General features: G+C 42.2%; 1 protein-coding gene across 2 annotated transcripts in view; it reads right to left on the reverse strand.

The window, feature by feature from the left end:
- Nucleotides 1-11752, reverse strand: part of SEC24B (SEC24 homolog B, COPII coat complex component) — a 36231-nt gene extending 24479 nt beyond the window's left edge. For both annotated transcript variants that reach the window (XM_083756367.1, XM_083756366.1), the window contains exons 1-3: nt 11254-11752; nt 2222-2935; nt 93-254 (exon numbers count right to left, since the gene is read on the reverse strand). In XM_083756367.1, coding sequence (XP_083612493.1) covers nt 93-254; nt 2222-2935; nt 11254-11380 — 1003 coding nt within the window. In that variant the 5' untranslated portion in view covers nt 11381-11752. The remainder of the gene's footprint in view (nt 1-92; nt 255-2221; nt 2936-11253) is intronic.
- Between the last annotated feature and the right edge of the window lie 1437 nt (nt 11753-13189).

Genomic DNA, 13189 nt, shown 5'->3' on the forward strand with positions numbered 1-13189 from the left:
CCGAGAAAAATGAACTCTTTAGAAATCATTAATTTCAAATTGTAGGGCAATTTCAAAATGTAGACACTTTAATTCATCTTCTAGTTTTATACCTTCTTGAAGCAAAGGATCAGATGGTTGTGTAAGGGAAGAGGAAGTGGTGGGCTTCGCTGTCTTTTCCACAACAGGTGTTCTTATTGAAGAAGTAACAGCTGAAGACGCTCCCTGGGCAGGTTTAATATGCTGAATATTCTGGTTTACAAGATGCGGTGACCCTGAAATACGAACCAAAAAGTGGGAAATGCACTTTTGTATTTTGAAATGTAACTGGCAACAGTTACACTGATTAACGGATTTCACAGTTGAAACCATGTAAGTCTGCTGCAGCAATGAAAGTTTTGTAGCTAACAGATTTACTGAGGCACAGAACTTTATCAGATATAGTGGCACCTCTGGTTACAAACTTAATTCATTCTTAACCTGAAACCATTCTTAACCTGAGGTACCACTTTAGCTAATGGGGCCTCCCGCTGCCACCACCGCCGCGTGATTTCTGTTCTCATCCTGAGGTAAAGTTCTTAACCCGAGGTACTACTTCCAGGTTAGTGGAGTCTGTAACCCGAAGTGTTTGTAACCCGAGGTGTTTATAACCCGAAGTACCACTGTACATGATTATTCTCGGTTTGCAAGAATATAGATTCACATGGACATATACCGATTGAGAAAAATACTGTTAACTGCTGGCCAAACTGCCATGACAACTCTATATTAAGTGTATGTGATGCATGCCAAATAAAGTGAGCCTTCTCAACAGGAGTTAACAGGTTAAAACACAATCTTCCTAGCATTACTATGCTAAATGAAACACTTTTAATGAGATCACTGTTTAGATTGAGATTTAAACAAACAGAAACAAACTTAATGATGAATTCTAGTCCAGAAAGTTCATGTGGTAGTCTTCCTTTTAACTTCACCCCCCCTTTTTTTAAGATTTATGATGATTGATCATCAGTATGCACAACCACAAGCTACTTATACCAGGGCATGTCATTTTAGGGAGTGAAACTTAATGCTTGCAAATTTACTATTGGGGGGGTGTCCTTTAAAACATTTTGGGTGTATTATTTTTGTGTTTGGGCAAATTTCACTTGGTAAGTCTATGTTTGATGAAGAAGCACAATTCCTTGGCATTTGAAAAACCAAGAAAATTAAATTTTACCTTTGAAAATGTCATGTAATTCTTAATAATAATAATATATAACAATAATGATAATATATAACTGCAAGTGATTTGGAATATATGATTCTATTATTGATTCTATGATTCTATGATTCTACTTGGCAATCATTTTTAGTGATTTCCATGCAACTTTACACACATTTTAATTACCAAGCAAACCTAAATTATATTAATTTAACCAAAATATCTTTTGAAATCCTAAGGCATGTTACAACTTTTTAGCACCCCTCATTTTTGGAATTTGAAAGTTGAAAAATTTATCATGCCCTACAGTTACACACGCATATGTATATGAGAGGGGGCAAGAGAAATACAACACAGAACTGAGGACAAGCATTTAAGAAAACAAAGAACTAGTCTCTAGTCCCCGTGCACATTAGTGAAGCACATATAAAAGCATGCCCTGTTCCGACCCCATTTTGTCATCTTGCGGGTCTGAAAGGAACCATGCTTTAGCGATTTTGTGTAATTTGGATGCTCCTAAAAATGGTTGCTGCTTATATATTAAAATTAACACTGCCTGAATTTCTTACATGCTCAGATATGAACCAATCAAGTCACTGTAATACATACATCAGCCTTGTCTATTCCAGGCAATATGATTTATTAGTATCAGATTTTTTTAAAAAAATACAAATTAATTGCATGGAAGCAGTCAAATTCAAAAACATGACTGTACGTATGTGCTAAACAGTATTCTTACACTGCACAAACCAGAACATGCTCCTAAAGTACATAATAAGCACATCTGGCGTAGCTCAGCCTGGACTTATGGGGGAAAGGATCTTTATTTAAGCAAAGGAAAAAAGTGATGGAAAAAGTGCTTGGGGCAATGGAGCTTGGTGAGGTAAAGTGATGGGTAAGATTCAGCTCTCTTCATCAACACACCCCTTTTGTTGTAAAAAGTAGATCCCTCCCAATCTTTTTTTAAACATGAATGGTGCAGATAAACGAATAGATAAATGTACTGTGTCATATCCAGTTTGGTTCCTTGTGCAATACCTGTGCCTGCCGGGTTGCTTGCTTGTGGCAAGGATCCTGCAAAGCTTCCGCTATGATTTTTCTGAGCCAGCTGGAGCTCTGGGGCAGACCATGTTGCAGAACTTTGACTCAAAGGAACCCTCTGCTGCCCTGCAGGTGGTGCTCTATTTTGACTGGAAGAATAAGCATTTGCCTCTACTGGATGTCCAAAAGCTGGTATGTTATGAGAAGCAGTCACTTGCCCATATGGACTGCCGACAGACATAGAAGGATATGAAACGTTAGGATAAGCAGCACTAGAGGCAACAGGTGTGGCATAGGGACCAGAAGGAGCAACAAATCCCTGAGATGGAACTGAAGAGCTGGCAGAGTGCAAGGCTGAATTACTATAGGGACTACCAAACGAGGAATATGACTGTGAAATGCTGGTATGTAACTGGGACGCTGACGAAACCATTCCTGGGACAGGTCCAGATGATTCTACAATATGAGGTTCTCTATTGTACAAGTACTGTGATCCCTGCATGCTCAACATCTTGGGAGTCATAGAAGATGCATTAACATTTTGTGCCTGTGCTGAATAGTGGGCAGAATAATAATCAGCACCATAGTGGTTATCCAGCTGCGAAGGGATAATGTTATTGGGCACTTGTGAGTAGTGTCCTGATGGAGCACTATAGCTCTGAGGATGTGATCCATATCCAGGAGAGAACGGTATCTGATTTTGCATTGGACCTGGGGAGAAAGGGATAAAAATCAGTATATTAAAGTTGCAGGGATCATCTCTTTAAATGATGTCAAAACACTTAAAGACACTATGGTAGTTAAGCGGTACATAAAGTGTTAAAAAAATTAATTTTAAAAGTCATGATATACACCTCTTAAAAATCATTAGTGGCTTTTTACTATTTATTTTAACTACAGTATACATATTTAAAATATCAAGTGGTTTACATAAAAGCATATCAAGATTCAGTTTTCCTAAAAACCTGGGAAAAATGACATTTAAAAATGTAACATTTTGTAATACATTCACTCATCTGGAATACATCCAAGCAGTAACAATGCAGGCAGCATGTTACAAACACACACTTTTGTAACAACCTGGGCAATTACACAAGTAGTAAACCTTAAAGCAGTTTAGATTGAAATTTCATGTGTCACATGTGTATCAAAAACAGTATTATATATAACTGATGTTATACTGTAGAATGGCATCTATGCAGTGAAGAGTTTTCCCAGAAAGGCAGCAGATTGTGCTATTCAGCTATTCTGGGTGCCAAAGGCAGCTTATAATTCTGGGCCATCTTGTAATAAGAACCAGAGATGTATACTTATAATTCCACACCCTATTTTGCACACAAGAGCCAGAGTGACAAAAGAACCTATATCAGGGTATAAATATTTTAATTAAAACAAACAAGTAAAAATCTGGACTAGGGGTATTTGGTGAGCTTGGCTCTGTCCTGGGTGTGGGAAATATATAATTTCCAACCATGATTATGTGTATGCTTTGTAAAACAACAGTAACCAGCTATGACTTGTATCCATTTCTATTAGAGCTAATGAAGATCAGCTAGACCCGCTGCTAATTTACATGATGTTATCTGAGCTTATGCATAATTTACTCAGAAACAAGTATGCCAACTTTAATAGGACTTACTCAGTGACAGACAGTGACCTCTTTGTAAATATTTATATCAGGCTGTAAGTTTGTTAACCTCCTTTCAGAAACCATGCTCCTGATAGTCTCAATACTAATTATAAGTGATGCTTAGGAGAGAAGCTACCTTAAACAGAGTCAGGCCATTGGTCCCTTCAGCTCAGTATGGGCAGCAGCTCTTACAGGGTTTCTGAAATGGCTCTTTTCCAGCCCTACCTGGATAGGCCAGACACTGATTCTGGGACCTTGTGCATGCAAAGCATGTACTCTATCACTGAGCTATGGCCTTCTCTCCAATCATACTACTAGTACTAGTAACATAAGCTTAGTTCACACATGGAATTTCTCAGACTTACTGAGTCCCATTGTATTTAACAGGACTCATCTCCCAGTTAAGTGTATACTGGATTGAAGTCATAATTCATCTTTATCCGACTAAAAGAACCTAGAAATTGGGATTTCACCTAACTTATTTCAGTGTCAGTCCCAGCAATTACATACTGAATAACTAGAGAAATAAGGATCATTAGTACAGGTTAAGAGAAAGTACTTTAAAGGTCACCTTACACCAATGGTGGCTAAAAACACTGGCTAAAATGATTATGACACTACCAATCTGCTGCTTATCACAGAGGTTTTGAAATTGCTCCATCTTAGCACACATCACCTGATTAGCACTGAGAGCAAGCTCCACTGAAGGTGAGATGTCAGTATCAACATCAAGCAGCTGAAAAACCACCCTAAAAGGAGCTCCTCTCACCATCCATTATGTGCTGGGCACTGAGAGGGAGGCCAACCGACTTCAAAAGGGGCCCCATCTAAGTGCCCATTAGCTGCTCAGCACCAAAAGCAGCCCCAATAAATTTCTGCAATAGAGTCCCTTTACCTTTACAGAGTTCCCAATGGGAACTCTCTTGTGCAGCCAATACAAGTCACATCTTTACCTGCCCCACACCTTATGTAACATATGTCATCCAGTGTTGGGCACACAACCATATTTTAGGGGAAACTGCCTTGCAGGCCTTATTAGGCTCAAGGACTGGAGCTTCCCCACCGGGACTTAGTCCAACATCAGAAAGAACAAAAATGGCCTTTGTACTGATCACCTTTGAGGTACCTTCCAACTCTATGAATTATATTTTCTTGAACAAAACCCAAGATATGTGGAACATATAAATATTGTCTAATTCCCTGCCCACAACTGTTATTCAAAAAGCACAAGTCCTGTAGCACTGTAAAGACCACCAACTTTTTGTGACATGAGTTTTTATAGGCTAGACTAGAGTCTATTTCTCAAGGTATGATCACTGAATCGCTGTCCATGAGGTTTGGAAACACTAGAGTAGTTTGTTTTCTACTCAGAAGTTATGATGAAATCAGATTCATTTGGGGCTTTCAGAATTGTCCAAGTTTTATTTTTAAAACTCCTATTAAAAGGAGAGGATACAATCTGCCAGTTATAACATTTCCAAACTTTAAACTATTGCTGATTTCAGACGTGGGCTCACTACAAGCAGCCTACTGGGAGCACTATCCTATGCACAGTTACATAGGAATAAGTCTCACTGAACTTCTGAGGAACCATGCATAGATAGCATTTCCTAAACTCCTACCCACTCAAACCTCTCTTGTTCCTGCGATACATTGACGATATTTTTATCATCTGGACACATGGTCAACAGACCCTGAACACCTTCCACCAGAAATTCAATGATTTTCACCCAACAATCAACCTAACTATGAATCAATCTATGCAAGAAATACATTTTTTGGACACTACTATAAAAATACAGGATGGGCACATAGACACCACCTTATACCGTAAACCAACTGACCGACAAACATATCTACATGCCTCTAGCTACCATCCCAAACATACCAAACAGTCCATTGTATATAGCCAAGCACTACGTTACAGCCGCATCTGTTCCAATTCTACAGACAGAGACTCTCACCTAAGAGATCTACAGCAAACCTTTTTAGAACTAAAATACCCAACAGATGAAGTTAGACAACAGATCAACAGAACCAGACTGATACCCAGAGAGAACTTGCTGCAAGACAGACCCAAAAAAGAAAATAACAGAACACCTCTAGTCATCACATACAGCTCCCAAGTTAAAACAGTACAACGTATCATCAGAGATCTGGACAATGACAGTTCTCTTTCTCAAGCTCTGGGAGGAAGACCTTTCATTGCCTACAGACAGCCACCCAGTCTTAAACAACTCCTAACCCACAATAATACTACAACCAGACCTAACACGGACACTGGCACCAGAGCCTGCAATAAACCCAGATGCCAACTTTGCTGCCACATACACCCGGACAACACCATTACTGGCCCCAACAACATCACACATACCATCTCGGGACTATTTAATTGCTCATCGTCTAACATTGTGTATGCCATCAAATGCCAACTGTGTCCTTCAGCTCTCTATATTGGACAAACAGGCCAGACCTTACGCCAAAGAATAAACGGACATAAATCGGACATCAGGAATCACAAGACAGAGAAACCAGTAGGAGAACACTTCAATCTCCCAGGACATTCTATACAAGATCTCAAAGTAGCTGTTTTACTACAAAGGAATTTCAGAAATAGACTGGAAAGAGAAGCTGCTGAATTACAACTTATCACCAAACTTAAAACCATGGAGAAACCTGGCCTGAACAAAGACCTTGGATTCTTATCTCATTATACATGACAAAGCCATTTTTCACCTTTTCACCCCTTGCTTCTCCCTGTAAGACCTATTGCAGTCGTTAAGAGTCGTCAACAGGCTCATCACAGCTATCTGCCAACCACCCATTCCCACCACCCTTCTGAGTAATACCCCTCCCCACCTTCTCACTATATAGAAGGGTCTGGAAACTTCTGTTTCAGTGTATCTGAAGAAGTGTGCATGCACACGAAAGCTCATACCAAGAACTGACTTAGTTGGTCTTTAAGGTGCTACTGGAAGGAATTTTTTTTGTTTGTTTTGACTATGGCAGACCAACACGGCTACCTATCTGTAACATGCATAGATAGGTTCAGGGTTTAACAGACACTGAACACTCACTTAACAAGGGCTCTTCTGCTTACTGTACTGCATATATAACATTTTATTTGCATTTCTAACCACCTAAGCAATTTTACAAGGAGTGGTTACTCTTTAGGCTAAAGCAAGCATTCTGAAAATTGTAAACTGCTCATCTGACACAGAAGCCTCTCTAAAGGAGAGAAATATACAGCCCTGACCTGCCACTTAAATGAAGCTCAGCCCAGCATGCCCCCAAACTAGTACAGAACCAAATTAGACACCCTCCAAAACTCCCCATGAAGCATCTCCAGGTTGCTGCATCTCTACATCTTTAGACTTTGTACTAATAGTAAACTTTAAAAGACAGCCTCAGATTCATCCTTATTGACACCTTCACTCCAGGCAGAAAAAAGGGAAGGGCTACTTATCAGAGCTGGGAGGGGCAGGTACAAGGAGATGCATTGTGTATACATTTGTAGATTGCTGCCAATATACCTTTTCAGTTATTTAGCTACATCAACATGGAAATATCATTTATAACTTTGAAAGAGTCCATTCTCTTTTCCTATAGTGAGAAAGCCCCCTAAGGGAGCTGTTGGACTAAGCAGGCATACTATTTTAAGAACAGGACTTTATCTTGGAGTCCAGAGAAACAAGCTTAAGTACTCTGATCAGTAATAAAGTATTTGAATTCCACCAAATTCTTCATTTTTCATCACAGTTTATTTTTGAGGAATATTGTAAGCCCAACACATACTACCATCCTCTTCAATCTTTTGCACCTGTTCATCTGCAATGGCCACACTTGGATATTTGCCCACAGCTTCATAAATCATAGTCTATTTAGCTGTAGGTGGGCACCATGGAAATACAGTGGTACCTCAGAACTCAAATGGCTCTGTTGTCAAACATTTCTGCTCCTGAAAGCCGAAAACTCAGAAGTAAGTGCTCTGGTTTTCGAATGTTCCTCAGAACACGAACATCCGACGTGGCTTCCACTGTGCAAAAACCTAGCTATCGGCCAATCAGAAGCCGCGCCTCAGAAGTCGAACGGTCTTTCAGAAGAGATTACATTTGAGTTCCGAGGTACCACTGTATATGGCTTTCTCACACCTCCCACTCCATTCTAGCCTAGTGCACCAGCTTTGGCACAGAAATTTTGGCTTGCATTAAAGCTAGCACTTCCTATTATGTCCAAATCACACAACTCTGGCTTAATGTCAGTTAGCAACCTAGGACAGTCAACTTGAATCAGATCCTCTGTTGTAGACCAAGGAGAATGAAACTGGAAGCATCTGCTTCCACTTTTAATGAGAGTTCCCAATTATGTCTGAACTTGAGGGACTCTAGTTATTTTTAACTGTGGTTAGTCCACACCCCAGGATCATAAGCTACAATTTGATCCTGTCATTTAACTTGAGATCCCAAAATCTGGACATAAGAGGAAACCCAAGTTAAAAAGTGGAAGCAGATGTTTCCAATCTCCTCCCCTGGCAAATGGTGTGTGCACATGAGGTTGAGGTTTGCAGAAACCTCATGTAATGCTACACTAGTGTTTAGGTTTACATCCAAAAGGGCCCACAATCTGCTTGTGCAATATTTCTCTCAATGAGTTGTCTGATAGAATATGAATTCTGAAGCACAACCAAACTGCACACCTGGGCCAACGCTTACCATTTTGCTGCACTGTAGTAAGTTTATTGTCACAATGCAGCAAAACAGGGAGCATTGCCTTATCGCTAAAGCAAACAAGTCACTTCCTCTCCCATTACTAACACCCCCCTCCAAGATACACATTCATTCCGCATTTGGCTCAGCCCTATTTGCAACAGCTGCAATATGATTCTGCACCAAGCAAACCTGATTCCCTTCATTACAACCAGTTATAGCTAGTGCACATGCATGCTTGGCTCATCTACAGGCCAAGAAGAGCTGATAAATTGTAATGGAAGAGGGTAGGTATATAACTTGTACTGTCCCTACCCCCCCGCCCCCCAGAGTGGTATGGAAGACTCTACCATAGAACAATTGTGTTGGGCAGGTATACACATAACCTATAGGAACTTCAACCATCTGCTACAGCATGAAACTATAAAGAACTCACAGCTTGCTCACTACTCTTAAACAATAATAATAGTTAAGTTTAGTGACAGGTATGTGTTTATTGGTCACATGTAACCCACAATTTACCCAAAGAACATGTATACTGGTCAGTCAGTTGCTTACGCTGAGACCTCTGAGATGTATGTTGGGCAAGTCACCTTATTTCTGCCTTAATGGAGGAACAGTGAATTCAGCCTAGGTTTATGACATCTAAAAACCTCAGCTCTAGCTACTTCATAATCCTACTCTCAAAAGTTTATTTTTAAGAGGCACAGCATTCCCACACCTCTGGCAAAGGCCCCACAGATTAGAACTGCTAACAACAGTAACGTGATGCCCTATGATTTGCCACCAAGCAAGAATCGTGTCCATCAAGAAGCCAACAAGCCTTTCTAAAACCATACTTTTGAGACCATGTATCTAAAAACTATCATACATTTAACAATGTCTTGTCTTCCAAGGGTAGCCAAAATAATTAAAAAATGAAAACCACATGAGAAGTCTTTGCCATTACCTGCTTGCAACAATGAGGGCTATAAAATAATGGAATCCTCAGGATCCTGACAAAAATCCTTGAACTGAAATAAACCATGTGAAATACATGGTTTGGCTTACTCTTTTAAATGTTAGCTAAAGACTTTCTTTTGTTCATGCAGATTTATTCAACCACCATATCTGGTGAGTAAACTGCTCTAGATAAGTTTGTTTATTCAAACAAACTTACATTACTGTCAGCAGCACTTAAGTTATTTTAACTGTATTTAGAAACTTGTATTTTTGCCATAAATACTTTCTTTAAAGCTTTGAGAAAACTCCACAAATCTTTGGCAACATTGACAAATTTACACTGAAATCCAAACCTTGGCCAGGCAGCAGTGAGGCTTAATAGAGCAGTGGGTCAACCACATCATCCACAGCCATGCTGCTCACCCTGGTTCAGTGGGCAGAATAGGAAATTCCCCTCATGCGGAGTGACACTAGATTCACACCATCTCCCCAGCCCAAAATGGGGCTGGGGACTCGATTGCTATATAAATCTGTAGCTATCTTACTAAGCCCTCTAAATGGTTTTTGTTGTCATTGTTGTAGCAAATAACTTTATTCTACACATACCAAGTAATACTGATCTACACAATAAAGAAAATGAATGCGTCCATTTAGAACAGAACAGCACAAAAAAGTTGATGTCAGAGATTTGTTTTGCAAACAAATTAAAAAGTACGTAAGAGATATATGTCTTTCCATAAATTTATGGTGTAGATGCAATATGGAACACGGACTGTACTGCGTCAAGAAGGCCACCAAAAACCTGGAAAAGGTGCAAGAAAGTCTCACAAAAATTACTGAGGGATTGAAGCACTTTTTAAAAAACCAAAGTTCCTGAAGCAAAGTTCTTAACTTGAGGTACTATTTCTGGGTTAGTGGAGTCTGTAACCTGAAGCGTCTGTAATCTGAAGCGTATGTAACCCGAGGTACCACTGTACATCTTTATCCCAAGCATAATTAACTTCAAAAGGTGTGTCAGTGACCATCAACTTAGATGACTTTAAAGGGAGATTAGAAAATGTCAAAGGGTAGCACCACCAATGGCTATTAGCAACAACAATTAAATGGAACCTCTCCGTATTGTACATATTGTAAATTTTGGTAGTCTTCCCTTCTACAGCCCCAAAGGCCCTTCTGAGGTTTTGTTACAATCAAGCAGCGTGTAGATCCCATGAAATAAACGTGTATGTATGAATGCATGCCTTGAGCCAGCAAAGCCTTCCAATACCGTTTTCTGCCCTGCCTTCCTGCTCTTGCCAGTTCCATTTTCAAAAGCAACCGCCCTGCCACTGCTGAATACAGGGTGCAGAACCTAACTTTGGGGTGCATAGGGACGGGGGGGCGGAGAATCCCAAAAGCAGGGCGCAAATCCCACCACCAAAGAAACCCCCATGGAAATTATGATACCCTGAAAGCCTTTAACATTTCCACGCTCGAAGTCAGCCTCCCTCCCTCTTTCTGCCCCACAACCCGCCACTCACCACCCGCTTGCTCCAACCCAGGGGGCTCCTTGCATCACCCCTTCCCGCCAGCCTGGCACGCCTCCCCTTCCCATCAGGAGCTGCCTTTGCCCCTCCCAGCTGCCCCCCCCCACTTCCCACCTTCGCCCCCTGCACTGTGGGCCGACCCCACCCCTCATGCCCCCCCCCCAGGCCCCGCGCTCCCTTCAGCCTCAGCCCCTCTCCGCCGTCCTGGGCCCGCTGCTCCCTTACCGTTCTGACACAGCCCCACACCGCCCGAGGCTCTGAGGCTGGCGGGCCCCAGGCTGGGCCCTCCCGGGAAGGAGGCGCCGGCGGAGCCGAGGGGCGGCGGGGGGAACCCTGCCGGGGGCACCGACATGGCGCGGCTCCTCCCCTTCCTCGGCTACTCCGGAAGGCGGCGGCGTGGCCCGGAGGAGAAGCAAGGCCTCCAACGGAACCGACTCTGAGAGGAACGCGCCGAGGACTCGCGACGTCGTTCCTCGGAAACCGACGCGCGACGTCTCCGCCGGCGCCGCTCCTTCGCAGCAGCAGCCGCCCCAGCCCACAGCGACCCCTAGAGGCGGCGGCCAGCGCGAACGCTTCCCTCCGCCAACGGGGAAGATTCGCGCTGGAACTTCTTGGCGGTTCTCTTCGCCGTCAGCTCAGGGCACTCCGCGCATGCCTGCTGGAAAGGCCCGCTGTTTGAAAGGGGGAGGGAGGGCTGCACCTGTATCCGTGCAGGTAACGGAATGAAGCGGGATTAGGGGCGGTGCTTTGCTGGGGGAATGGAGCGCGCCGCTTCAGGAGGCAGGTGGGTGGGTCGTATTTTGGAATATATTGCACTGCTGTTTCCTCTTGTGGATGTGTGCAAATGGAAAGCTAGCAGTCGAAAAATCTTCACTAAAGCTCCTCCACAACTGCTGAGTTGACTTTCCGGGCTCGCAGACGGCTTTTAGATATAGAGACAGGAGGCGCATTCAAATCCGCACTTCCCCACCTGAGGTGTGGAGTGGTGCAATCCAGCCGCAGAAAGGAGCCTGACCTGGAAGAGAGAACTAAGACGTCGGGTGCCTCGTTTCTTGCCCTGCAGACGGAGCTCTGACATCAGTAGGGCCAAGGAGGGGGCACACTGGAGGCGTGTCAGGGACAGAAAATCAAGGCACAAATACGGAGGATCCATGACCTTCCAGTCCCCCAAACAAAATACTCAAATCAGGGACAAAACCGCACGACTCTGGAAGCTGGCGTGCTGAACTTCCCCCTCCCATTCTTCCTCTTTTATAAGAAAGCGGTAGCTGAATGTATTTCTGTGGTTTGCTGCTTTTTTTTGGCATTTATTTTGAAAGCCTCATAAATTATCTTCCATATGTAGCATTCACCCTGTGATTAAAACCATCTAGGAAATCCAGATGTGCTGGCAGAAGGAACACCAGACTCCGAAGTAAATTCCATATGAACCCAGATCCATTTTTTCCTTCATTGATAATGAATGTGGCCACATTAGCATGATCTGGCTATTCAGCCTATATACAATTAAAGGCATTGTTCAGCCAGCAACATATGAACACACTTATCAAGCCATACATTGTCTGTATCCTGTTTCAAGCAATGCTAAATCCGTGATGATTTTATGTAAGCACTTGACTAAAATGTTTCTAATCAATACCAGTAAACCTTTCCCCCAGCTGCACAATATTTCCTTTCCTTTAAAAAAATATCCAGAGAGAATAATACTCAGGCAATTATTTGATCCACATAATGCTTCAATGGTGTTGTTCCCTTTTTGCTGTACAATGAGAAATGAAATGGGTGCAGCTGTATCCTACCTTTTCTATCTTAGTTCTCTTTTTAAAAAATCAGGGTTAGTATTGTTTTTCCATAAATTTTAGGCACCTTCTCCAAACAAACTTAATTCTTGACATGAGGTTTAGTGAAAGTTTTTGTTGCCAGCTGCTGGCTTATATGCACAAATGCAAAACCACGAATGGAGCATACCAACAAATGAGACCAGTAACAACTTTCAGACTTTGTATAAATCTTGGCCTCGACCTGTGGAACATTGGAAATATATAAGGCAGGGAAGGGGGACTGCAGAAGAAGAAGAGTTTGGATTTGATATCCCGCTTTATCACTACCCGAAGGAGTCTCAAAGTGGCTAATATTCTCATTTCCCTTCCTCCCCCACAAC

Source organism: Podarcis gaigeae (assembly GCF_964106915.1).
Source record: "Podarcis gaigeae genome assembly, chromosome: 9".
Classification (NCBI taxonomy): domain Eukaryota; kingdom Metazoa; phylum Chordata; class Lepidosauria; order Squamata; family Lacertidae; genus Podarcis; species Podarcis gaigeae.